Source organism: Nanorana parkeri, unplaced genomic scaffold (assembly GCF_000935625.1).
Source record: "Nanorana parkeri isolate BGI_ZX_2015 unplaced genomic scaffold, ASM93562v1 scaffold50, whole genome shotgun sequence".
NCBI classification, from domain to species: domain Eukaryota; kingdom Metazoa; phylum Chordata; class Amphibia; order Anura; family Dicroglossidae; genus Nanorana; species Nanorana parkeri.
This window is the reverse complement of record NW_017306318.1, coordinates 2,826,061-2,852,980: the sequence shown is the minus strand read 5'-3', so window position 1 is coordinate 2,852,980 and position 26,920 is coordinate 2,826,061. Positions and strand designations below refer to the sequence as shown.

Below are 26,920 nucleotides of genomic sequence, written 5' to 3'. Positions count from 1 at the left end.
GGGGGGGGGGTCTGAGCATTTGGGAGGCAGGAAAGCCCCCTGCAACCATCATCATAGTACATTAGCCGTGTCCATTATTGGTGGGGTGAGAATTTGGAAGACAGGAAAGCCCTCTGCAACCATCTTCTGACATGCACATTCATATTCAGCACAGGTCAGGCCAGCTCCACCTTAGTAGAAGAGCCAGGTTATCATTATTTATCACCTGGGGGGGGGCAGAAAACCGATGAATTATACCCCCCTCTGCCACGTAGACCTTGGTCCCCTAGTCTGATGGTTCTAAAAATGGCCATATACAGGTGAAACTCGAATATTTAGAATATCGTGCAAAGTTCATTTATTTCACTAAGGCAACTTAAAAGGTGAAACTAATATATGAGATAGACTCATTACATGCAAAGCAAGATAACTCAAGCTGTGATTTGTCATAATTGTGATGATTATGGCTTACAGCTCATGAAAACCCCAAGAACCCCAAATCCACAACCTCAAAAAAGTAGATTATTACATGCAATCAATAAAACAAGGATTGTACATAGAACAATATCGGACCTCTGAAAAGTAGAAGCATGCATATGTACACAGTACTTGGTTTGGGCCCCTTTTGCAGCACTTACTGCAATTACTTTTGCACGATATTCTAATTATTCGAGTTTCACCTGTAGTTACATAGTCGGGTTGAAAAAAGACACAAGTGCATAGAGTTCAACTTATAGAGATACGGAGTAAAAAAACAAGAAAAGCCTAAACAGAACGCTATGCCCACACTTGATCCAGAGGAAGGAAAAAAATATAAAAAAATGTTTTCTTGTTCGGATCATCAGCTGAATGAGAGAAACCCACTTGACGGCCCCATCCATGCTAAACGGCATGGATGAAGAGGTTTCGGCATCGCGGAGAACTGTTTGGCTGATTATTTTGTGCTCGGCTCCTTCAATTCCTCCAATCAAACTTTGTGGAGCCGACAGAGCCAATTTGAATTCCGGAGAAATCGGACGACATTTGAGCTGTGTATTTGACTGCCTTTACGCTATTAGGGGGATGTAGACGTAAGATGACGGTTGGCCAACCTTGTAAGGGTTTGGTGGGAGATGGCAGTGGTCGTTGTGTCCATGGCCACCTGCAGAGTTCAGCTGTCATATCGCTGATTGGCCATCTTGGATTCTGCTGGCTGATCCGTTTTTCTTATGAATGAGGAGCTGTGTGGTTTCTCAAACCCCCATGTGAGCCCCAATGCTGAGAGAATGTAAACACTTCTATGTCCACCTTAAATCATAGAAAGGTTCATGAAGATGCCCGTGATCGTTGTGTCCATGGCCACAAAGTTCAGTACTCGGCTCACAGATCACTGATTGGCTTTGTTGAATAAGTCTGGCTGATCCGTCGCCATTTGCTAAGGCAATGCAATCTCTTTATGAACGTGAGAATGGGGTGCCACCAGATGTAGAAGAGTCCAAAGCGGTCTTATGGATAGAAATTCAACAGCTTCATCATTGATGGATGACTTTGGACCCCTCTACATCTGGTGGCTCTCATGGTTTTGCATCAATTATAATTCTCTAAGGCCCCCTTCAGTTTGGGATCATATATGGTGGGAGTGCTGCCACAGACAATCTGTTGAGTTCTGTGAAAGAAACATTTATTGAAATTGTTGGACACCAACAATAAATGATTACGCCACTTATCCCTTTTAAGATAAACCTGAGATGATCGTTGGCCAATCTTGGAAGGGTATGGAAGCAGATGACTATGGTTATTGTGTCTGTGGTCACGTTCAGGACTCAGCTCATAGATCACTGATTGGCCTTATAAGATACTTTGTTCTTCCTTTTTTTTTTTTCTTCTGAAATAGGACCACAGATGAGCTGTCTGGGTACCCCCTTCTCTGCACAGATGTAATTGTGACTACTTGCCATACGCTGCTCAAATTTCAACCCAGTCAGTAAGACTTCTAACTCTGATGAAATTTGAGTTGTGGATGGCCTGCCGGCACAAAAGTCAATTCATCTGTCAGCGTTTGTTGAAGGAGCTGGGTCAAACCGTGACCACAGGCAATCAACTACAGCCACTATCTGTGTATTCTGCCAGTGTTGGGTGCCGGTTGTCAGAGTACAATAGCCGACAGTGGAGATCCCTCCATTTGACACTGGTTTACATGGAAATCGATATTTCTCATCGTGTATGGCCAGCTTTAGGCAGTGCAGGTCTATGTGGTTTATGAGCCTTTTTATGCTTTAAGGTGGACATAGATGTGAGACGTGGCCAATCTTGGAAAGGTTTATTGGGAGATGACCATGGTCTGTGTGCAGCTCTGAAACTAGGTGGAACAAACATTTAAAGTGGACTTCACGGAGCAGCTCTAAAACTAGGTGGACCAAACATTTAAAGTGGACTTCACGGTGCAGCTCTGAAACTAGGAGGACCAAACAAAGTGGATGTCTCAGGGCAGCTCTGAAACTAGGTGGACCAAACATTAAAGTGGACTTAAGGGCACAGCTCTGAAACTAGGTGGACCAAATGTTAAAGCAACCATCTTGTTGATGAGAGATGGTGTGATATAAAATGACAGAAATAATTGGTTTGATCAGTGACAGGTTCTTGGGGGTGGGGTTGTTGGTTTAGCTCAGAGTGCAGGGACAAAGGCTCTTACAAAGGCAAGAATTAGCGAAGACGTGAATAAAAGGGACAAATAAAATTGCAACCCCTCTATGAAGTATTGCAAAGGCTTTTTTTTTTTCTCTCCTGAACATCGCTCATTAGAAATAAATGGACACTTTTTTACTACTGTGTACATCTTTGTGGATGACCAATAGCAACGCTTGCAAAGTGCCATTTTAACACGATGGCTAAGCAAGGGAGGTATGTGAAGTTGCTGGACTTGTGGGAACCTTTCAGAATGAATATGGAGATCTCCATTTCCTTTATTGGCATGCATGAAAGGTATACTGCTTTATTAGTAAAATAACAAACAAGAGTCCTTCCATGGATACTGTGCAGAATGCCAGATATGATTCTTTATTTTTTTTTCAGGTTATATATTATTGAAATGGTCTGTTGCAATCCTACAGTGGGTCTACAAGCTAATTGAAATATGGAGCTTCTGTTTATGTTGCTGTTCAGAGGAACCTCCAACAGCGTCTACATACAACATAGTACTCCCAGGATTCTTTTAATTTTTAGGTCCCCCCAACCCATTAAAAAAAAATTAAAACAGTGCCGATCCGATCTTCACTTGTCGACACCCCAGTGCTGTCCCCTACTTCCATCTCAGCCCAGTTAAAGAGGTCCTCTTCTGTGTCTTTCTGCCTTGAAGAAGACCTGTTGAAGATTTCCTGTGAGCCCATTGCAACATTAGGTAGCCTGGGCTCGCACTGCTCCAGGACTTGGTGGCAGGACTACGTGAGCAACGCTCAGTCCTGGAATAATGCCTTCTGATGACGGAAGTTGAACAGAAACCTCCTTTTGATAATGGATTACAAGACTTCAAGAAAAGAAAACTTATGTATTGGTTTAAAAAGTGTACCAGGGGACTGGTGGTTGCATGCCTACAGTTCTGCTTTAAATACTTAAAGGTTAGATAAGGGAAGTGCCTAACTGGTTACAAAAAAAAAACCTAGAACTAGTAGAAGGGAAACCATGACATTCATAGACACAAAGTGACTACAACCTATGAATGCATGTCCTGCTAAATTTCAGGATTGTCCTCATTCAATAAGAGCAACCTCCCTTTAAATCAGAGGTAGACCAGTTAATATGGATTTCGGGAGCCAGTCTGTCCAATCCAGAAGCCGGCTCCATTCACAATGGAGAGAACCTCAAATGTTGGGTGCAATCTGTAGTTTTCAAGAAGCATTGGGGACCTGAGATATGGCCATCCATGCTTCAAATGATAGAGTCTCCAACCCCCGAAGTGACCACCTTCCACAGTAGCTTGAAAAAGGAAGGGTTGTGCTAAACTAGTTCAAGAATAAGGTTCCTTTTTGGTTGGTCTTTGGCTCACAGGCCCTAATACATAACAAACAGACAGCAAAATTGCCTGGGGTGTTCTAGCAGGAAAGCAGACTGTGTACACGCATGCTGCACAGTTTCATTGGGTGACAACTGATCTATGGCTGCAGGGGTAGCTTACTTCAGTTGGTGTGGAACTACAAGTCCCATGAGGCATTACAGGACTCTTGAGAGCCACAGGCATGACTCGCAGGGGCATGTTGCCTTTTGGAGTTTCAGCACAGCTGGAGTGCCGAGATGGCCTACTAAGGTATTTGGTGGAATGTGACATTTCAGAATATCAAAGCCTCTTGAACTGGACCTCTTGAGCTAAGCATGTCACATTGTCATTTGTAAAGGGGCTAAAATGAACAAGGACAAACCACTGTAATCATCAGCTGAGCCATCTTCTAAAGTACATCAATACCGGGTAGGTTATATATAATTAGGCTTTGGTGACGTACAGTGATATTAGAGTCACCCCACATCCCCCCCCCGGTCCTCATCAGTACAAGAAGTGTAGACAGTCATCAACAAACAACGGCAGCTGCAAAGTGCCTTCTATGGAGGGCCAGTAATGACAGCAGCTGAATGAATTCAGAAGGTAACAGCCTTCCCCAATATTTACCCTGCTGAATTATTCCTGACACATCTAGAAATGAGAAATACATTCTCCCTAGGTTTCTGACTTGGTGTTGAAGCAATGTTAACCATGTTTATAGACTGCATTTGGTCATATTTAATGCACTACTGTGAAATAATGAAGGTAAGCATGGAGGTCAACATTACAATTTGACCAAATACTGTACATAAACGTGGCTAATAAACGTGGTGTAGTGATGCACCAATGCTGTTTTTTCGGTATCGAGTACCAATAATTTTTTTTTTGGTATTTGTCAATACCAAATACAGATACCGGAAGTCCAATTAAGGAAGCTGGGCGGCGTGCATTGAGTTTTTGCCTGGCTTCCCGATCACCTGGGAAGCCGTCTCCATGCTCCCTCGTCACCAGGTGACGAGGAAGCATGGAGCCAGCTTCCTGGCCAATCAGAAAGCCGGGGGGCGAGTCATTACACACCGCCTGACTTCCTTGGGCACAGCAGGAACAACCACCAAGTGGCGAGGGAGCATGGAGCTGGCTTCCTGATTGGCCGGGGACCATGGAGCTGGCTTCCCGGCCAATCAGGGAGGCGGACAGTGTGTAATGACTCGCCATCCGGCTTCCTGATTCCGGAAGTTCCAGTATCGGGATAGGCATCCAGAGCATTTGCACACTCCTTCCTTCTGGAGGATGGCTACTTTTGTTCCCCATGGTCCCTGTGTGTGTTGTAAAGTAGTCACCGCTCCAAGCTTGCTCCTGTCATGGACTACAATTCCATTACAAATTGGTAAACTATATATGAGATTGTAGTCCATCACTGGAGCGAGCTTGGAGCGGTGACTACTATACAACACACACAGGGACCATGGGGAACAAAAGTAGACACCCTCCTGAAGGAAGGACAGTGTCGGCCCCAATTCAGAGATGATTTGAGGATCTACAGCCGAGTGATTGACAAATACGATAAAGTTATGTTAATAGTTAAGGTACTTGAATGCATTTTAAGGTTTAACTCCTGAGTTTAGGGCCACTTTAACCAAAAACTAAAACTGTTACTACACGTGTCTTCACATTGTCTTCAGTGCGCCTTACCCCAAAATAACCCAACTGTACCTCCAAAAAAATTTGTAATAAGCTCATACAGTCTGATCAATATCGGAACCCTGAATTAAAATGTTGGCTTTTTCTAGGACATGCAGTGTGGCTTCAAGTTATGAAAAATTGTTTAAGTTTTTAGGTAACTGATAACCATCTTCAATTTCTTTTGTTCCTCCAGGCTGCTATATGGCAAGCACTGAATCACTACGCATACCGAGATGCTGTATTCTTGGCAGAAAGACTTTATGCAGAAGGTATGTGATTTATTCCTTGTAGGCCGTCGCATACATGGCATCAAGTGGCAGAGCTGATGAGCGTATCCATTCCTGAAGGGACAAGCCTGAATGTTTGTAATTGTTTATTGAGCTGTCTCATTACTCCTATCCTGAGAAGCATTTCTCCTATTTGATATCAATACCAGGCTCTACAGATCCCCCACCTACAGGACTCCTGCAATGGATAACTGCAGCTTGATACCCAGCTGATTATGAATAGATACTATGGCATTGTTCTCACATTGCAGCATTGATGTGTTACCTAATCATAGTATTGACTTTTAAAAAGTATGTTTCATGACCTTTTGATTCCATTATTTGTTAAAGTTACCCTGACCTTGCCTAAAAATGACCAGGGTTGAAGTTTATGAAACTAGGAATCCTGTGGTCCTCACATCTTCCTTGTTAGTCTTTAGATTGATCCCTGTGAATGGCCCCAAAATTAGCCTTTCTCAAAGTTTATTTTAGAGGAACCCTTGATTTAATTTCCAGGTCCTGGGGAAGACCTGCTGAAATGAATTCTTTGGGGGACAGTGGGGAAAAACCTGTTCTATTGGTGGCTACTTACAGTGGTCGTCAGAATGCCACGCTTAGGGTTGATGCTGTCATGCAGCTTGCTAAGCCAGTGGTGTTGGCCCTGGAGCCATGCTGGCACCATCAAATTGAATGTCAGTCAGCCACAGTTTAAGGAACCCAGTCACAGTGGTGGTCAGAATGCCACGCTTATGATTGCTGGTGTCAGTTTGCTAAGCCAAGTGGTGTTGGCCCTGGAACTATGCTGGCACCATCAAATTAAAGGTCAGTTAGCCACAGCTCAAGGAGCCCTTTGTAATCTCTGGAGGAACCCTAGGGTTCTACCTAACCCTGACTCAGAATGTTTGCTCTAGAGCCTAGGCTCAGGATGGGCCTCCAGTTCTGGCCATTTTGAGGTTAGGCCCTGTCCACTTTTGATTCAACTGTACAATGCCATAGACTCTGCTTTCCACTAAAGTATAAATAATGAGGGCGGGGCGCGGCGGCTTCCATAAGGACACCTAAGGCCCCATTCACACTGAGCGATTTATCGAGCGATTTTTGCAGCGATATCGCTCATATTTCCACGCGATATCGCTCTATGTAGCTTCTCCAATCCATTTCAATGGAGCTGTTCACATCTCGTCTCGGCCTCCGGGCTTGTTGTACTGTGGGGGTCTGCCCTCTCCCTGCTATGGGGTCCCGGGTGCACGTACAGTCTGGGTGGTCCCCTCCCATTCCCCTCTCTACGCTGCGGGTATACCTGCTCCCCTTTTCCCGGTTTCCCTTGCCCCCCCTTGGGACCGGGATGGCCGAGTGGTTAAGGCTTTGGACTTAAGATCCAATGGACATATGTCCGTGTGGGTTCGTACCCCACTTCTGGTACCATGGTTCGGGGGGTTTTCAATGAACGGAGAGAAAAGGATTTTACGGTGAGTACAAAAATCCTATTTTTTCGAGCGATATTGCTCCTGATTGCATACAGCCCAATAGGAAAAAGTAGCGCGATGTCACGTGACACGTCGCTCAATATCGCTCGTCGCGCAATATCGCTCAAAATCGCGCGATTTTCATGTCGCTCAGTGTGAATGGGGCCTAAGATTGTGCCTGCACTGTAGCAACATGTTTGCCTTAGTAACATTTTAGACCAAGGAAAATCTGCTTTATTTTGTTATCTTGTGCTACCCCCTTCTTAGGGTAATGATGCTCTTAAGAGATGCAGCTTTATCATATAAAGGTGGCCTTGCATGTGTAATGTCCTGGCTTTCAGGAAAACTATACAGGGGTCTGTGTCACTGGTCCAAAAACAAACTCTGCTTGACCCTCAGAACCCCAGACAACCCCAGAGTTTGCATATGGAAAAAGAAGTCTGCTTTGGCAGTTCTATACTTTTTGCTGATGAATCCCTATTTACTGGTAAGTTTTGGCTAAGCTGAACAAGTACAATAATGGGGCTTCCTGTTGGCTCTCCTACCTAAGAGTTATAGGTCATGCCTACACATCTGTCCACCCTTTAAGTCTGTGTGAGGGATTATAAGGCACTAAAAGAGCTGAAAGGGTTATTGAAAGAAAAAGGTGATTTCATGATATGACTACCACTAGTCATATTACCAATGTCAAGGCATTTGTTGTGTGGTCTCTGCTAATGATGATGGGTAAAGTCTATGGATGTGGAGATTGATTCTGCTGGGATTTAATTCATTGATGTCTGTTTTTGCAGTACATTCAGAAGAAGCGTTGTTTCTACTAGCTACATGTTACTACCGCTCAGGAAAAGCTTACAAGGCTTACCGGCTCCTGAAAACCCACAGCTGTACCACCCCACAGTGTAAATATCTTCTTGCTAAATGCTGCGTGGACCTTAGCAAGTAAGTATGATTTTCTTTAATTGGTTGTACACACAGCAATATTTTAGCCAGATTTTCACCAAACAATAATTGAACTGATACATGGTACCCACTACTGGTGCTTTGCATGTGCAGGAATAAACAGGCTTACTTTAATGACACCCATGTCCCTGCACATACTAAGCTGTCATTTACTTTCCTGCCAATCCATTAAACCATTAGGAACAAAGAAAATTACACTGTTCTTCTTGGTATGGAAAAGTATGTAACTCACTTCATGTTATAGCACTGGTGCTTAGTGACTGGCCCAGTGTTTGTACATTGGGGAGGTCCTCAGCACCTGTGTAATGTCCATTTGGAGCATCTCAGAGCTTACAATGAGGTTGAATTCATGCCCATGCCTTGTAGTACAATTCCATGTGTGTGCTGCATTGGTGTACGTTGCAATAAAATGATCCAGGCATACGTTTTATAGCAAAGCAGCGTCCGACACTTCCGGGAGCTGTTGGTGACTTCAGCATGCCTTACTGCTGCCTCCTGGAAAAGCTAGGACTAAGAAATTGTGATTAGGAAGCCGGGTGGCAAATAATGACCCGGCTTCCTAATTGGCAGAACAGCCTGCTCTTTGCTGATTGGCTGGGAAGTCGGTTTCCCGACCAATCACAATCGAGCCGGGCAATCGGGAAGCCGGGCGGCAGGTCATTACCCACCGCCCCGCATCCTAAATTCCTGGGAAGCCGGCTCCATGCCAGTTGGAAGCACTGGTATCGGTACTCCACATCGGCCAGTACCGAAAGCAAAATATCGGTACTCTTACTCCATACCGTAGAACCGGTATCTGTGCATTCCCTAGTTATTTTAGTTTGGGGTTGGGGAACTAATGAGACTTTAACAGTCAAGCAGACCTTCCATTTTCATGGAAGGTCCACTTTAACCTGCTCTCGAGAACTTTTAATTGGAAAGCTGTCTGACCATGTGGGCATCACATTCTTCTTTCTGGTAATTTTGCATAGTTTGTACTTTTCTCCCCCTGTAAATGCTCCTATCCCTGCTGAATTACTGTAACTGCTTGTGTTGAATATTTTTTCTGTCTTCTTCCTTCTCCCATCAATTTGGGTCCAGTAGTCTTGTTAGCCTCTTCATCTCTGTCTCATCTTCCCTTGCAGGCTGGCAGAGGGTGAACAGATCCTGTCAGGCGGTGTGCTGAATAAACAAAAGAGCCAAGAGGAGATAGTTACAGAGTTCGGAGACTCAGCCTGCTTTACACTGTCACTGCTCGGCCATGTATATTGGTAAGCTGGGACCTTCCTTTTATTGTTGCTTCCTTTTCACTCAGCCAAAGGGATTCCTTATTCAGATAACCACAGGACTGGAAAACATTCCAGAACCTAGCTATGAAATTCTGCACTTGGTTCTTCCCTCTTGGCCTTATTACCTCATGGGCAATGTACCCCTACTGTAAAATGTAGGGTTGTTAACTTTCACAGAGGAGTTCCATGACTCTGTAAATCAGGGGTCTCAAACCTCCAGCCCTCCAGCTGTGGTGGAACTACAAATCCCTTGAGGCATTGCCAGATTCTCACAGCCACAGATATGACTCCCGAAGAGAGATGCATCATGGGATTTGAAGTTGCTCCACAGCTGGAGGGCCGGAGGTTTGAGACCCCTGGTGTAAATGAATGAGCTTGAAAGGTGAGTGCAGTGACACAGGTCACAAAACCCATTGGTGGATCTTAACCAGTTCATCTGTAACACCAGTACACCCCCCATGGACCAGAGCAGTTTTTACATCTCTGCTATGGGCCTGTTTATCCAGCAATCATTTAGTAATTACCTAAGATAGCAAAGTAATACATATATTGTTTTTTAAGCTTTATGTAGGTAATATTGTCTTGCAAAAACCATTTTTTTTTTTTATGCAAAAAATGTATTAAAAAAAACTGATCAGTGTTGGTTTAAAAAAATGTTACTGTGGATAAAAAAAAGTATATATTTTGGGGGTTGTCCTAATTAAAATGACACAAATGATTATTCGGGTACAAAGCATTGCAAAGGTATTTACAAATGATAATTTTTTTTCTTTTTATTTATTTTAAATGTACCGAATGATTAGGGGAATCAAGGGGAAAAAAAGTTTAAATATTAATGGTTATTATAGGAATCAACACTGCATCGGATGGTCTGTTGTTTTGCCAGCAGCAGCATCTGTATTTACACAGCAACTCCGGCCTATCATTTAGACAGCCAGAAATTGTGGGCAAGTGTAAGGGGGAGAAGGACTGGACATACTACACATGTCCTCTGTACTGCGACGAAGATTTTTGGGTGTGGGTAGCATGCCCAAGGTTCACAAAAAGTTAGAGATTTTGTTGTGTCGCTCATAAGGGGAAAGTGACAGTGCATTTAAAATCCACCCCTTGACTCGCTTATATGCACCTTTTCTACACTCAGTCATAGCTGCTTTAAAATGCTTTCTGTAAGCTTCATTTTGCATGGTGTAGGAGCTTACACTGGGTTAATGATGTCATCCCCTCTGTCGGGTCACAGTGTTCTGGCTTGGCCATTCAGACCTGAGAACAACATCACGGAAGGAGGTCACATTCTTTAGTATGCACCAACACATAACACTGCTCAGGTCTACCTGAGAACCACAGGTTGGGAGATATCTGTCCATCCTTAGATGATTTACAGAAGTCTAAAGCAAGCACGCATGCATACTATATATATATTAATGCTTTGTTTTTTACCGTTTTTCCTCTCCAGCAAAACGGATCGTTTGGCCAAAGCATCAGAATGTTACCAAAAGAGCCTTAGTCTAAATCCCTTTCTGTGGTCCCCTTTTGAATCGTTATGTGAAATAGGTAAGCCTTGCACCTATGGACTAAGAAGGATTGTGTTGTGTTTTATTTAATCCATGTTCTTTGATGTTGGTTGCTAAGTACTGTGTGTCTAAATAGTGTCCTTTTTTAATCTGGTAAATATAACATATTACAGTTGAGTATTTTGTAATGAGCATGTAGTGAGGATTGGACAGGCTGCAAACAAAAGTGGCTGCCTTCTCCAGCTCAGTCTACAGTCATGTTATGAAATAGGCCTGAAGGGCGGCGATCAGAACACATTGACCGCAGAGGGAGTCAGGGAGGAGGCACGTACCTCCTACTGCCTTCTTCTACAAGAGCCAGGTGACTTAGGCTTCCAGCAGGTAGTGCTGGGCTTTCTTATTAGAATGTCACCCACGCTGTGCAGTTTGTCATGGGTACACCTTGTCTCAAATGTGTGTTTTAAAAGTGGGATGTTATGGAAAAACAATTGTTGCATTCATTGGTGGGAATTTATCAAAACGGGAGCAGACAGAATCTGTCAATCTAACCAATCAACATCTCTCTTTAGTTTGCTCAGGTAAGATTTGACAATGAGACAGAGAAGCTGATTGGTTGCAGTGCAAATCTGCTCCAGATTGTGTCTCCTCCAGTTTTGATAAATTCCCCCCCATTGTTTTATACATGTAAACGTTTATATTCAAATTTAGCAGGGGAATTATGTTATGAGTTGGTTGACTTGCCTTCACTTTCTCTTTCTAGGTATATCTAAAGCCTAGTTTTGGATGGAGGAGAGAATGGTTAGCATCTAAACTCACGCATAACCTTTAACATGTTAATGTTCTTTTCAAGCTTTTTAAATCTCTAGCATTAAGTAAAATATCTGGAGATCCTGCTGTAAAGGTCCTTGTTAAGGCCCTTCTTTAATGGGGTGACAACTACCTCCAAATTGTGCTCCTGCAGTGCCACCCTGTGCACCATGTTCTTCTGTTGTGAGACTACAAGTGACTGTGCCAACACACATTGCCCAGGCTACAGTTTACATCTGTCAGTTTTTTTTTCCATTTTCACTTCTTGTCCCAAAGGCGCACAAGGTAATGAGGGGAGAGTGACAGCTGTAAAATAGTGCATAATCCCATTGCTTTCTGACGCGGGGACAGTGTTCACCAGGACAAATTAATAGGGAGAATATGCCCATTGGTAAAAAAAAACAGAGGGTTTTGAACACTGCCCGCTGCAGATAAAACAAAATAAAATGTTGGCTTTGGATATATTTTAATGCTTGTGATTTATACTTTCTGCTATGAATAGATTGAAAAATGAATTTAGTTTTTTTTGTATGATGTAGGTGAAAAGCCAGACCCTGAGCAGACCTTCAAACTGACCTCCCTTCAGAACTTCAGTAGCTACCTGAATAACTCTTGCACAGTAATGGTGAACAATCACAATGTCATATCTCACAGGCAACCTGACACAGTATTAATGGAGACTCCCCAAGACACTATAGTAAGTAGGCCAATGGTGTATTATCTGTTGGGAATACTGTTATAAGCAATTATAACACTAGGAATTGCTGTTATGTAATGGGCTCTCCTGGTGAAATTACTTTTGGATTTTGTTTTTTCAATTCTTGATTGGCTGGCATGATGTAACTCCTGCGCATGAGTTACTTCATTTCTGCACAGAACCTTGCCGAGGCTGCGCACTGAGCTGCACATGCACAGGTTAGTGTACACAAATACTAGGGATGCACCGATACTAGGAACTTGATACCGAGTATTTGGGCGAGTACTCGTACTCGCCCAAATGCTCTGATGCTTGGCACCAGTACTTCTGTATCAGGAAGCCGGGTAACGCTTCATTACACGCTGCCCTGTTTCCTGATTAGCCGGGAAGCGGCTCCATGCTCTCTCGTCACTTGTAATGAGAGAGCATGGAGCCGACTTCCCGGCCAATCGGAGCCAGGCAGCGTGTAATGACGCACTGCCTGGCTTCCTGATTGGTCAGGAAGCCTGGCGTCGTGTAAGGCTGCAGCACCCGGCATTCTGATCGGCCGGGAAGCTGGCTTCATGCTCTCATCATCTCGTGACGAGGGAGCATGGAGACAGGCTCCCGGCCAATCAGAAGGCAGGGCGTTGCGTCATTACACAGCGCCTGGCTTCCTGATTGGCCGGCCAGACGGCTCCGGCTGGGTACCGGAGGAAGGCCGCGTTCTGGCTGGAGAGGCCCCGGGGGTGACAGGCTGGACATACCAATGTAAGAGGTGACAGACTTTCTTAATTGGGAAGCCGAGTGGCTAGTCTTTACACGCTTCCCGGCTACTCGGGAAGCCAGGTGGCGAGTCATTACACGCCACCTGGCTTCCTGAGTGGGACTTCAGTTACTCGGTAATTTTGGTATCGGCGAGTACCGAAAAAAATTATCGGTACTCGTCCTCGGTACCAAAATACCAGTATCGCTGCATCCCTAACAAATACAGACAGGCGGGAAGAAGCAATTATGACAGAATACACAATCTCTTCTGTCTTAAACTACCTGCCAATGTTATGAATGAAAAGTGACTGCCACTTTAAGACAGGGGAGGCATGTACGTAGCATGCCCCAGTTTTGTCACCCTGTGCAGTGGTGCCCCTCCTTGCCAGTCAGAGCAGGACATGTAACCATCAGAGGCAGGAGGAGGGTTCCAAGAGGACTCCCTGCATCGCATTCTCATTACGCAAGGTCCTCTTGGATCTCACCTCCCAACTTTGGCAGAGTGAAGACCTTGGCAGACCCTGATGGCTAGAAAGTAACTTTAAACACAATCTCCATTATTTTTATGTATTTTGGCAGGAATTAAATAGATTGAACCTGGAATCCTCCAATATAAAGTACACCTTCAATATGGACTCCACCATGTCCTACATAGACCCAGCAGTGATCTCCCCTGATGCTTTGCCCCTGGGAACCGGTACCTCTATATTATCCAAACAGACTCAGAATAAACCAAAAAGTGGGCGCAGTCTATTGGGAGGTCCGGCAGCACTGAGCCCACTCACACCCAGGTAAGATGATCTTAATTTTGTAATCCTTGGCCTGGTACGTTTGGAATTTCCCTGGCCTTTAGGTGCACCAAAATAAACAAGAAGTCCACCAAAAAGTGATATTCTAGATATAGACAGTCTGGTGGACTGATTCATTTACTGACTTCTTATATTTCTTAGCCACTACTTTGAAGAGATCCTTTGCCATTGTTTCCAGACCTGTTTCTGTCTACATTGGAGCATTTGGTGTTCCCATCCTACATTATATATGAATTAAAAATCCATCCTTGAAGGTAGGGCTATGCAGCGTGCATGTCTGACAATTGAAGTACAAAGATCTTGATGCTAGAGTCCTTCTAGCATCTAGAGGATCCCCCAAAAAGTGAACATGTGCCCAAATCCTGCACATTACAATCTTTTCATATGCTGAACAACCAGTAAAAGCATTTTTAAACAAGCCCTTTTTAATCGCTGTATCTAATAGCAATGTGAAGGAATTCATTGTCAAAATTCATAACACAGGCAGTGAAATCTGAGCTTTTCTACTATGAGAGCAGATTCTGCCATCATTCTAATGTAAACAACCAGCAAGCCAAGACTAAAACTATATTTATTCCAGGCATGTCACTTTCAATTGTGATGGCTCAGTAGTACATGTGGGCATTACTAATGGTGTAGCGCAACATAGAGACCCAATGATGACATCACCATGTGTAATGGAAACACAGTATAAGCAGATTAGACTTCAGCTTTGATGTCCATAGTATGGGCACAGGTGCACGTTTCAAGCTGAGCTCTTGCCAAACATGAAACGCATGTATGTGAACGGTTTTATGTGCTAAAATAATCCTGCTCAGCTATTTCTGCTAGTCACACACATCTGCCACACCTTATATCCAGGTGGGTGCACCGCTTTCTCTTACAGTTTGGAAATACAGTGGTGTCCCCTGGTTGTACTGAAAAGGAGCCGCAGCAACCTGATGAGGTCATCATTGGGCTCAGCCCTCCTGTATACAAGTTCAGCTCAGCAGTGGAGCTTGTCTGGCCCTGCCGGTCCTCCTTCAGTCTTTGTTCAGGGGATTAGGGAAACAAATAATAAAGGCACATTTGGGTACTCTTTCCAGCTATAGGTAAATATGCATTTATTGTGTTGGCTGACTAGTTCTGATCCGTTCTTTTTATGTTTTCTGCCAGTTTTGGAATTTTGCCACTAGAAACACCCAGCCCGGGAGATGGGTCGTACTTACAGACCTACAACTCCTCCTGTGTGCTTGATGTGTCATCCTCTGGTGCCCCTGCTAAGAAGGTTTGTAATTCCTTCAAACATATCTCTGCATTACATATCACATGACCTGAATGATCCAATACTCACTGTGACCCTTCAATGTCCTCTGTCTAGTCTGTGGCCAGAATCAGCCAACCAGGAACAAAGTCAGTGTTCTCGCAGAGTGGCAACAGCCGGGACGTGACCCCAGTGCTGCTACAGACTCAGGGTTCCGGACCTCAGACCAGGTATATAGATATTGCTGTGACGTGGCTTTCTTATTTAGGGAAAAGCCTCTCCAAAGATAAACATGATCCTAGCCTTGAGTTTCCCTAATCTTGGAGGCTCACTACCTTTCTTCCATCCCTGAACACCAACAGACATGGATTGTCCGTTATTGCTAGCACACTTCCATGCTTAAGGCAACTGTGTTTTACCTGAAATATTTAGAAAAGCATGATCATTTTACGTGTTAAATTAAAAAAATCATGAGACTAGTCTTCGCATTAGAGTTTTTGTATGAAAATCCCTTTTTAAGGATGTTTTGTGCCTCTGAAATAAGTTTCCTTATCACGGTTTGCGTGGTGTCCTTTCTGTTGACGCGGACTTGAATTACGGAACTTGGAACATTCCCTGCTTGTTACTTTACAAAGACGATTCTGTTCTTTGTTTTCTTTTTGATTGAAGATATTTTTTTGTTGATGATTAACTACTTTTTTTCTTACACATTCTGCAGCAAAAACATTTACTGAATAAAGTATGCAGAAAAGAAAATCAAAGCTGATGTTTTAATCTGCTAATATTTTCCTTTCATCTCCTCACCAACATGCTAATTACATTTTTAAATCCAACCTTTCCATTTTCCGTACATACCTTATTCATCATCACTTGAAGTGACTCTGTGCTTCTCTATACAATGCAGGCAGAAGTGACAAGCAGGGTGCTGCACATAGCTTCCTGAAATCATCACAGCACCCCGTCTCAGGGCTCCTTTCATGAGCCTTCAGCCCTGAGGCAAGCAGTAGGGCTGGCTCTTGGAAGGAGTTGTGTAAATATAAAAATGCCTTGATGGGTAGCTAACCGTCTGAAAGAGTGGGTGTTCCTAGGCAGTCTGAGCACCCTAGGTAGTCACTGGCTGCCAGGAGCTGAGCAGTAAGCTCTAGCTGGCATCCCGCCCAGCTCTTGGCAACCAGTGATATCAGTGAGCTGCGCAGGACACTGGCCAGAGCTGGGCATGCCATCTCCCACCCCACCCAGGAACGCGATCACCAGCACCCCACCACCTCAGACGGCAATTATGCAAGGAGCACCCTGATGCTGAGCCTCCATGATTTGAAAGCAACATGTTGAAATCCAATACATTGAAATTGAAAAGGGCTAAGGAAAGGAGGTGGACTCGATCTGACTTGCTGCAGCTTCTAATGCACATTGTGAGAAGCTCAGAGTAAGGAATTTTCAGTCCAGGAGAGTAGCTGGTACAACTGACTGAAAGGGAGGCCTGGCATTCAGCTTTAACTGACCACTATAAATCTGAGTGAGCACAGAGTAAAGGAAAATGATATGTAATGAGTGATGGTTAAGAGTATAGAGGAAAGTGTTCACACAGTAACCTTACTTAAATAACTATAACATACAGACTGGGGAAGGGTGTAGCTGGCTAAGTCGAGGGGACTGTAGTAATGGCGCTGATCTGTATGAGACAGGAGAGGGCCTACAGTGGGGTGCTGTGGGGGAACACGTCTGCAGGTTAGGCATAGAGTGGTTTCTAGATCACCGGACTACCTTTATTCCCGAGTAGCTGCTCTATGACCTCTGCTCTTGTTGACCAGACATGGGGGGGCTGTTTGAAACCTATTTTGCTCATAATTACCTTTAGCTAAAAGATGCGAGTCCTCCTTGAGAGCTCAGCTATTAAATATTTTACCTACAGCACCCCCTGCTGGTTTTGCAGCCATGTGCATTGGCTCTGCACCAGCAGATGTTAATCTATTTTGCTGATCAGGTTTGGTGAAATTGGAAAGCTCTAGGCACTCCTTGTCCGAGTTGGAGAAATCTTTCTAACAAAGTCATACTACTGACAACCTGACAGAAGTTCTAGATAAAAAGAAGTGGGTGTACAATGATATTTGTGTATATGGTTTACGTTTTATTGACTAGATTTCTTTTTTCATTTTTGTTTTATTCAGTACTACACCCCAGGTACTGAGCCCAACAATAGCTGCCCCTCCTAATGCTTTACCGCGGCGTAGTTCTCGCCTCTTCACCAGCGACAGCTCTACCACCAAGGTAAGGCACAGGCTACAGTGCTTGACAATCAGTTACTTGCCATACTAAAATGGCATTTAGGCTTTTCAAGAATGTGCTCCTTTTAAAACTGACTTTTTAGATATGGGTGGGCATTGGTGGTCTGTCAGCTTTTCTCAACCTTTTTGCACTCGCTGCACCCTTTAAAAGGCTTAAGGCACCCCAATCTAAAATGTAAAAAACCTAAACAGCATTGTGTGGCCCCTCCAAAATTCATATCAGATCTTTATGCTAGATGGGCCTGGTGTGGCTTTTAAGGGGGGACCTCACGCAATGAATCTATCTCTGAATAGATCCCACCTTCCATGAATTAGCATAATTTGTTTCCATGGTAATAGCGGGCTGGCCTGTCTGCACCATGGTAAGCAGGGGTGTGGAATTCGTATCGCCCGACACCCGGGACATGTAGTTCCGGGCAAGTGCTTTTTACACTGTTTTAGCCCTGCTACGGACAAGTAGCAGGGCTGGTTTATATTTTCTTAAATGAGCGGCGCTGCGAGCGGGGGCGGGGAGCGCCGAGAACGGGGGACGGAGCGTGGAGAGCGCAGGGGCGTGGAGTAGTGACAGGCTCTGTCACCTCCCTCAGCCTCTGTCCTCAGCGGCTGCTGCTCGTTCCTGTCACACAGGAGTTCTAGCAACAGTGCCTGCTAGAACTCCTGTGTTGGAGGTGACAGGTTGAATAAAGTGTACCTGTCACCTCCAAATGCTATCACACAGGGGATTTGTTAACCCCTGTGTAATAGCAATACAGTTAAGTTTAAAAAATAAATAGTTAAAAAAAAGTAATAAGTATTAAAAACGTAACTAAATAAAAATGTAAAAAATAAAAAGGCGATAACGTAAAAATAATAAAACAAATGAAACATTTTTCCAAAGTAAATAAAAATTGAAAAAATGAAAACCAGCCGCGCTGCCCCCATCTGCACGCAAATAAATGCGCAGTGTTTTCAACTGCGATCGTGTGCAACCGCACGGGCAGGGCTGTATTGCAGCAGGAAAATGCTCAATCTGCCTGGCAAGACCATTAGAAAATAATGGCACTGACAGCACAATCAGCAGTGGTGTGTGATCCGTGACTGCCCGGTCATCGTGCGCGAAATCGAGCAGATGGCTGGGTGGTCACGGAATCTCACCACCGATCGTGCTGTCAGTGCCCTTATTTTCTAATGGCACCCCAGTCGTGCCAGGCAGATTGCGCGTTTACCTGTTGCAATACCGCCCGGGCGATCACGGTTGAAAACACTGTGCGGTGCATGTCGTGAAAATAGGTACATCTACCTTTTTTTCAGCGATTGCCAGATGTAACCCCATACATGTGGATGCAACCGCTGTATGCAACCACACACGATCGCACGTCCCGGGATTGCCCAAGTCTGCACCAGCCCTAAAAGGGTAAATTCACTTTCCCAAGTAATTTGGGAAAATGGAATTACCCGCACAAATCTCCCTCCCACTATACTTACCTTTCGGCAAACGGTCCTTCCCGTCCACCAGTACGGGTGTACTATCTGTACCTGTTCCATGTATTCTGAATTTCGCTCGCAAATAGCAAGCACTCGTTTGTCAACGCTGTCACCTGACGGCACTGACCAATGAGAAGCACTTCTTAGCACTGCTAAATACGGTTTTGGTTAAAATTATTTTTTTTGTATCAGGACAAGTAGATTGTCATGAGGGACAAGTAGATTCGGCCCCCACTTTAGTCCTTGGACAAGTAGTTTTTTCCAAAATTTCCACACCCCTGGTAAGGCATGGTTCTGTGCGAAAAAATTGAGGAACCCCTGAGGAAGACCGAAGGCACCCCAGGGTGCCACAGCACCTTGCTTTACAAAGGCTGGTCTAAGTTATTCAATTGCACCTTATATTGCCTGTATATAAAGAGTTCTGAGGCTTTCCCCTTGGACAAATTCAGCAGCAGACATGCTGGGTGAGCAGGCCCATAGAGCCTGGTGCAGAGCTGTCCCAGGGATTTGAAAGGTATTCTGATGTTTGTGTGCACCTTATGTCAATGCTGTTTGTAATTTTTGATACCCCCACTATCTGGGGATTAGTGCATATTCCTAGTTGGTACCTCATCGTTGCGATTATACTATTTTGTAAGACTTCATATACCTATATTGAAAGAAAACAGTATTCAGATTCCACCCACTGATATCTGCCCAGCACTGAATTGTCAAGTTTGTTGAATGACCCTTAATATAATCACTGTTTGCAAGGTGAACTGTTATGACCCTTTACATAAACTCAACCCTTGTATGTTTTGCTGCTATTTCAGGAGAACAGTAAAAAGCTGAAAATGAAATTTCCTCCCAAAATCCCAAATCGGAAAACCAAAAGCAAAACCAACAAAAGTGGTGTCACACAAGCCAATCTAAACGAGAGTTTGGAAATCAGCAAACTAGATTCCTCCATTATTTCAGAGGGAAAGATCGCCAATGTGGGGCCTCAAATTCAGGCCTTGTCAATACAGAAGGCAGCAGCAGGTAATATGTCTTCCATTTTGCAGTGTTGTGTATTCTCAAGGGGGTAATACTTCTGAAACAGGAATCTAGAGAGTTGTGTGTACACGTACACACAATGATGAGCATATGGTGAGGATTATGGGATGAATTAAAGAGACCTGAGAAGTAAAGAGGGATCTCTTATATCGAGAATAGAAGAGAGGGACCTGGGGTGTATCTAGAATGTGAGAGAGGCCTAATGCATTAAGAATGGAATAGAAGCATGTAAAGTAGAGGGATACTTGGGCTATCTAGAATGGAAGAGTGGCCCTTGAAGTAGACTAGGATCTGGGGTGTATCTAAATTGAACAGAGGTCTATTGTAGAGAGGGACCTGGGGTGTATCTAGATTGGAGGAAAGGTCCATGAAGTAGAGAGGGACCTGGTGTATATCTAGATTGGAGGAAAGGTCCATGAAGTATAGAGGGGCATGAGGTATCTAGAAGAAAAAAGATGCCTTTAAAGTAAGGAGGGACCTGGAGTACATCTAATTGAAGAGAAGCATGTGAACTAGAGAGGGACCTCGGGTATGTCTAATTTGAAGAGATGCCTATGAAGCAGAGAGGGACCTGAGGTATATCTAGAATGAAGGAAAGGTCCATTAGGTAGATAAGGACCTGGAATATATTCAGAATGGAGAGAAGTGACGCCTTGGAAGTAGATAAGTCTACAGTAGGAAAAGGTAATGTGGGGTGGTTATGGAGGCTACAGCAGTGGTAATCCACCAAATATTTTGAGCACTAGAAAGCTGAAATTGCCCCTGGAGCTCAACTGCTGAAATGATTTTTTGTTCCAGCAGGTTAGTGTACCATTCAACACAGCCTGATCTAGGGATATAGTGTTAGAAACAGTTATGTTGTACATTTGGTTGGTAAAAGATAATGCAGATAATTCTGCTGAATTCGGTAACATAGTTCGGTTAAAGCTAAATGCTCACTTTTTCTTCTTCCCAGAAGGTTTAATGAGCCTATTGAGGGACATGGGAAAAGGTTATTTGGCCTTGTGTTCCTATAATTGTAAAGAGGCCATCAATATCTTGAGCCACCTCCCCTCTCATCACTACAACACTGGTTGGGTTCTGTGTCAGATTGGCAGAGCATATTTTGAGATGGCAGAGTATTTGCAGGTAAGGAACAAGACCTCTTATTTCACATGTATTGAGAATGTTGTATGATTTGATCTACATGCTGCAGGCAACTTTGAATGTGGAATTTGTACAAATTGTCAAATGTACTTTACACCCAATGTGCAAGTCTTTCCAGTTGGGATGCACCGATACCGACTATTTGGGCGAGTACCCCTATGGGTGCCTATCCCGATACCGGAACTTCCGATATCAGGAAGCCGGGCGGCGGAGAGTCATTACATGCTGCTCAGCTGCCTGATTAGCCGGAAAGCCGGCTCCATGCTCCCTCGTCAACGGGGTCCTGTTGTCATTACGGCGAGTCATTACACGCTGCCTGACTTCCTTAATGGGACTTCCGGTATTCCGTATTGGCAAGTACCGGGGGAAAAAAAATATCGGTACTCGGTACCGAAAAATACGGTATTGGTGCATCCCTACTTTCCAGCTTTATGCTAGCAGTCCACGAAATAAAGATTTACCTAAATTAATATGAAATTTGAATCAACTACTTAATTGAAGGGTACATATACTTTTATTGCGCCTATACTCTTCTGATTCCCCCCCAGCATTTGTAACAGACGCTACATTTGCTACAACCCCACTCCTCTGACAACTTTACTGTGTGGCTGCCTCAAACTCTCTGGTTTAATGGATCTACTTTTTTTTTTTTTCTTGCAGGCAGAACGTGTGTTCTCAGAAGTGCGCAGGATTGAAAGCTATCGAGTCGAAGGCATGGAGATCTACTCAACCACACTCTGGCATCTTCAGAAGGATGTTGCACTGTCAGTGCTCTCAAAAGACCTCACTGACATGGACAAAAACTCCCCGGAGGTACAGGCATTGTAAGGGGCTGTAGTCAATCATAAACAGGCAGGTCTCTCTTGGGGGGTATCACTATCCACTTTCTGCTGGACTTTAATAGCATATTATACAGACCAAAAGGGAGCACATAAGGAGTTCATGGTTTTCTTTGAATACACTTTCAGTTCTCTCATCTCTCTATACACTTGCCTATTTTGATGTGTTTAGTACCTGTGCTGTCTAGTATATATGGCCAAAGTTATTCTGTAGGTGCTGAAGGCAATGTCTCTATACAGAGGGTACTATAAGAAGATGAGATTACAGCATTAGACCGTAATTAAGAATTTGTGTATTTTCAGGCTTGGTGTGCTGCTGGGAACTGCTTTAGTCTGCAGAGAGAACATGACATTGCCATTAAGTTCTTCCAGCGGGCTATTCAGGTGGATCCTGGTTATGCGTATGCCTTCACTCTCCTCGGCCATGAATTTGTTCTAACAGAGGAGCTAGATAAAGCCCTTGCTTGCTTCCGAAATGCCATTCGCGTCAACCCTAGACACTACAACGCATGGTGAGTGACATTGGAAAGGGTACACTTTTTTCTTTCCTAATGAGCCCGTTTCATTTCTTTGCTTTGGAAGGATCATCCTGGCCTATGTATATGTACTGAGTGTGCTTTTCTGTGTTTTATGTTCCGTTATTCCACATTCTAACATATGCTGTTGCAGGTATGGTCTTGGAATGATATATTATAAGCAGGAGAAGTTCAGTCTGGCAGAGATGCATTTCCAGAAAGCACTAGATATCAACCCTCAAAGTTCAGTATTGCTCTGTCACATAGGAGTGGTGAGTATTCTGTCGTCTTGCATAGTTGGAGCATTACCCTGTCTTATGGCAGTCGCCTCTTCTGTTATCCATTAGACTTTAGCCTTCCTGTCCATAGGGTAAAAACACTAAGTTTCAGCTTAGTGCCATAGCAAATTATAGTTTTTCAAATGGATTGTCTAGAGCTGGCTTTCAATCAGAGCAGACTCAAGAGCTTGGTCACACGTGGAAATTGTCAGTCCATTTTAACCACTTTTGAGCTAATAATTCATAATTGAGGACACAGTAAACATACTCTGTCCTCAATCATGTACAAACACTCAGCGATCACTGAGTGTTTGTACCTTCTCCTTCCTGACAGCTATCACAGGAGGCTAAGCGACTGGAGCAGGGAGGAGAGCTCAGCCTCCTGTGACAGCGGGGGCTGTCTTTGCCCACACACTGCTTTGCCAATCTGTGACAGCAGGCTGAGCTGGGCGAGGGCACAGAAGCTGGCCACTCTCAGCGCTCGGCCGGCTGTCACACTTTCGCTCCTCCCCACTGGGACACAGAGCAGCGCCCAGCGGGGAGGAAAGAAACCAGGGATGCGGCATTTAGCCAAAAGTGCCATTTTCGGCCGATTTATATCAGTGCATCCCCAATAACAAAGCTACTGTTTATTGGAAATCCATCGAACACTCGCACACACATAGAAGGTTAAAAAAAAATAATCAGGACCTGTGCAGGCTTTGCTCTTTAGCATGCCAAAGCTGAAAAGTGCTGGCGTAAGGAAAAGAAGCCCATCTACTGTGATTCAATATGTATTTCTCTGTTCTGAGTAAACTGTGCTGCCATATTGGATTTAGGAACATGTGCTTCATTTTTAAACATTGTCACTAAAACCAGATTTCCTTTTTTATATAACCCCACCAAAAGGACTGTCCGGAAATGGCTTAACGGGGTGTTTCTTCTATTAACAGGTTCAGCACGCACTTAAAAAATCAGATAAGGCTTTGGATACGCTTAACAAAGCCATTTCAATCGACCCCAAAAACCCGCTATGCAAGTTCCACAGAGCCTCCATCTTGTTTGCCAATGAGAAATATAAGGTACGGCACTGATCTTTTATGGTGGATAATGTGTTCCTGGTGCTTATATTGTTGCATTGGTTTTATATATATATTTTATATTGTAGTCTGCACTGCAGGAGTTGGAGGAGTTGAAACAGATTGTCCCTAAAGAATCCCTAGTTTACTTTTTGATAGGAAAGGTAAGTGAACATGTACATTATACAGAATGTATACTTTTTCACTTGTAGAAACAATTATTATGGTCATCCCTGAACCTGTGACATTACTACTGTATTTCAGGCTTGTATAATTAAGGTGTCGTAACCCACAAATGTATGACTTATCTGACCTGACTTCAGTAAACTGAATTATGATTGGTTCTGCACTTTTCTAATAGCACCTGTGCTCTGTATTTATAAGTTGAAGTATAACTCCTTTCAAAACTTTGTTGCAGCCTGTGTCCCATTGTGGAGATTTCCCCTTACTTCCTTCCTGCGGACTAGATGGGAAGTTATAGGAAATCTTCTCAGTCAGGGAAATACCCCAATCGGTCATGGCAGTTGCGGCGGGGCATTCAACGCCCCTTTGTGACGTATAGCTGTAGAGCGGGGAATGCGCATCCCAGCAAATGATTGGGAGGACAGGGTGGCAGTCATTTTTGCGCAGGCATGGGTGAACTGGGTTTACACCAAGCCCAGCCTCGTCACTGGGACATAAAGCAAAGGTGAGTCTCCGCGACTGGAATAAAAACCTTAGAAAGGAATCATGGCACACTCACAAGCCAGCATGTAAAACAACTTGTCTCACCACTAAGGACAATGACAGAGGTTTGGATACACGTCTTCTGTTTTGCTTGGAATAAAAACCTGACGGGCACTCTGCTTTATATTCCTGTGTCTGAATAATATAATGTTGACCATTCTTGTGTTAGTGGCAGCAGGGATTAAAGAACACTGGTTGTGCTATGTGCACTTTGTGTTGCCTCCTCTTTGAGTGTATGTATAAAGTCACTCGCACTCCAATAGAATTTCAAGTCAAAAACGGTTTATTGACTCGGTTGCTATCGCATCATATAGTGACGTTTCGGAACAACAGCAGTTCCTTTAGGCAAACAGGATTGCAGAGGCATCTGCAGTCACTTTGGCACCCACCCGACTGTAAGGGTATTATTCGGTCAGGATTGCGATGGGTACACTGGATTTTGGTCTCCTCCTTTGAGTTCACATTTTCTGATCCAGAAGCAGTCATAGCAATGTATCGTTCAAGAGCTTGTCATTGTAGGAGATGGGCACCTTCGCCTCCATTAGCAGCAGTAGTCAGTCTTCGGACAGCCATTGTTCTTCAGGTGCATTGTCTACCTGGCACCTGTAGTATGTCTACTCCTGTTGTGAAACTTTCCAAGAAAATGTAAGACTTGGATATCTGTTGATTGCAAAGTCCAACATTTTTAAGTCTATTGTTACCTCCTACATGACAATGTCCTCCTTGGTCACCAAGTTAAGCTTTTCAGCAAGCATGACCAGTTGCTACAATCTGAATCTGATTTTCAGCCTCCTCACCACTGACACTTATAAGTCCTTTTCCCCTGTAGGTAGGGTGCCTGTAAGTATGATCAAAAAGGACTAGTGTCTTCAAGGTTCTCCATATTAGTCACTTGGGTTACCGAATATACGGAAGCCTGCCCTGATGCACTGGTGTCTTCAATTCATATCATTCATCTCTTATCCCTATTCCCGTTAGGTGTACAAGAAGCTGGGTCAGACGCATCTGGCCCTGATGAACTTTTCTTGGGCCATGGACCTGGATCCCAAAGGAGCCAACAACCAGATCAAAGAGGCCATAGACAAGCGCTACCTGCCAGATGATGAGGAAGCTGTGACTCAAGAAGAACAAATCAGTGAGGGCTACCCTTATGAAACGGGTGAGAAACCTCTATGGTAATCACCGAAAAGCTGCAGACTGCTGGAGGCAGGGTCACTGTGTGTAGAGAGAGTTCAAGAAACTTTTGGACGATTTCTTAAGGGACCGTAATATACAGGGGTACAGGTAATATACAGGGGTACGGGTACTCCTAGAATGAGATCCTAATAGGTTGGACTTGATGGACTAATGTCTTTATTCAACCTCAAATACTATGTACCCTAATTGTGTGTGTGTGTGTGTGTGTGTGTGTCATTGCAACCAGGATTCATGATTTGCATGTTATAATAGTGATCCGCAATTTGTCTATCACGGTCTCAGTTTGCTGCAAATGATTGATCAATTATTCCAGCTCTAATGAGCTGCATTATAAATGTGGAACGTCACAAGCTAAAGGATGAATCTGACAGAGGGCGGTCCATTATTCTATTATTTGCAGCAGTTATCAGTGGCCTGCAGAGGGAGCCAAGCTGAAAGCTAATTAGCATTTTCTGTTTTTATCTTGATGGCCAGGCTATTTGAAGAAAGGCATGTAGGGCTCTGATATCCTTTCTGTAAGAGCGCGCTGACAGTTTTCTCACATCTGATTCGGTCAGCTTGAACAGAATGATTAACAGACATTTCTTTTTTTGTTTGTCAAGTGGGGACGGATGAATCGCAAGAAAGCAGCATGACAGATGCAGATGACACACAGTTGCACGCGGCTGAGAGTGACGAATTTTAACGCGCCCCTCGCTCCCCACCGGACATGTGGCGCTGGGGTGTCTGACTGTTATTTTACTCCACACTCCCAGCCTCTCACCCTTGCCTTCTCAGATGCCTGTCGCAGGCCGGCACTTTGTATCATCATCATGATCATCATCATTGCCTCTTGACATCATTATCAGCCATTCATCTTCCCCTCTTCCTTCTGATTTTAAAGTCCTGCAGAAAATTAAAGACTGTGCAATATGTGGGTCGCACTCGGTTGG

At 44.1% G+C, this 26,920-nt stretch overlaps 1 protein-coding gene across 4 annotated transcripts in view; it reads left to right on the top strand.

The window, feature by feature from the left end:
• Positions 1-26,914, top strand: part of CDC27 (cell division cycle 27) — a 27,534-nt gene extending 620 nt beyond the window's left edge. The window contains exons 2-19 of one of the 4 annotated variants that reach the window (XM_018574743.1): positions 5,865-5,940; positions 8,195-8,342; positions 9,488-9,613; positions 11,085-11,182; positions 12,489-12,646; positions 13,973-14,184; positions 15,358-15,469; positions 15,563-15,675; positions 17,614-17,713; positions 20,007-20,214; positions 21,188-21,357; positions 22,036-22,188; positions 22,518-22,726; positions 22,884-23,001; positions 23,940-24,068; positions 24,155-24,229; positions 25,770-25,926; positions 26,591-26,914. In XM_018574743.1, coding sequence (XP_018430245.1) covers positions 5,865-5,940; positions 8,195-8,342; positions 9,488-9,613; positions 11,085-11,182; positions 12,489-12,646; positions 13,973-14,184; positions 15,358-15,469; positions 15,563-15,675; positions 17,614-17,713; positions 20,007-20,214; positions 21,188-21,357; positions 22,036-22,188; positions 22,518-22,726; positions 22,884-23,001; positions 23,940-24,068; positions 24,155-24,229; positions 25,770-25,926; positions 26,591-26,673 — 2,445 coding nt within the window. In that variant the 3' untranslated portion in view covers positions 26,674-26,914. Of the gene's footprint in view, positions 1-5,864; positions 5,941-8,194; positions 8,343-9,487; positions 9,614-11,084; positions 11,183-12,488; positions 12,647-13,972; positions 14,185-15,357; positions 15,497-15,562; positions 15,676-17,613; positions 17,714-20,006; positions 20,215-21,184; positions 21,358-22,035; positions 22,189-22,517; positions 22,727-22,883; positions 23,002-23,939; positions 24,069-24,154; positions 24,230-25,769; positions 25,951-26,590 lie in introns of all 4 variants that reach the window. The other 3 variants (XM_018574741.1, XM_018574728.1, XM_018574734.1) reach the window with 3 other exon arrangements.
• The last annotated feature ends 6 nt before the right edge of the window (positions 26,915-26,920 follow it).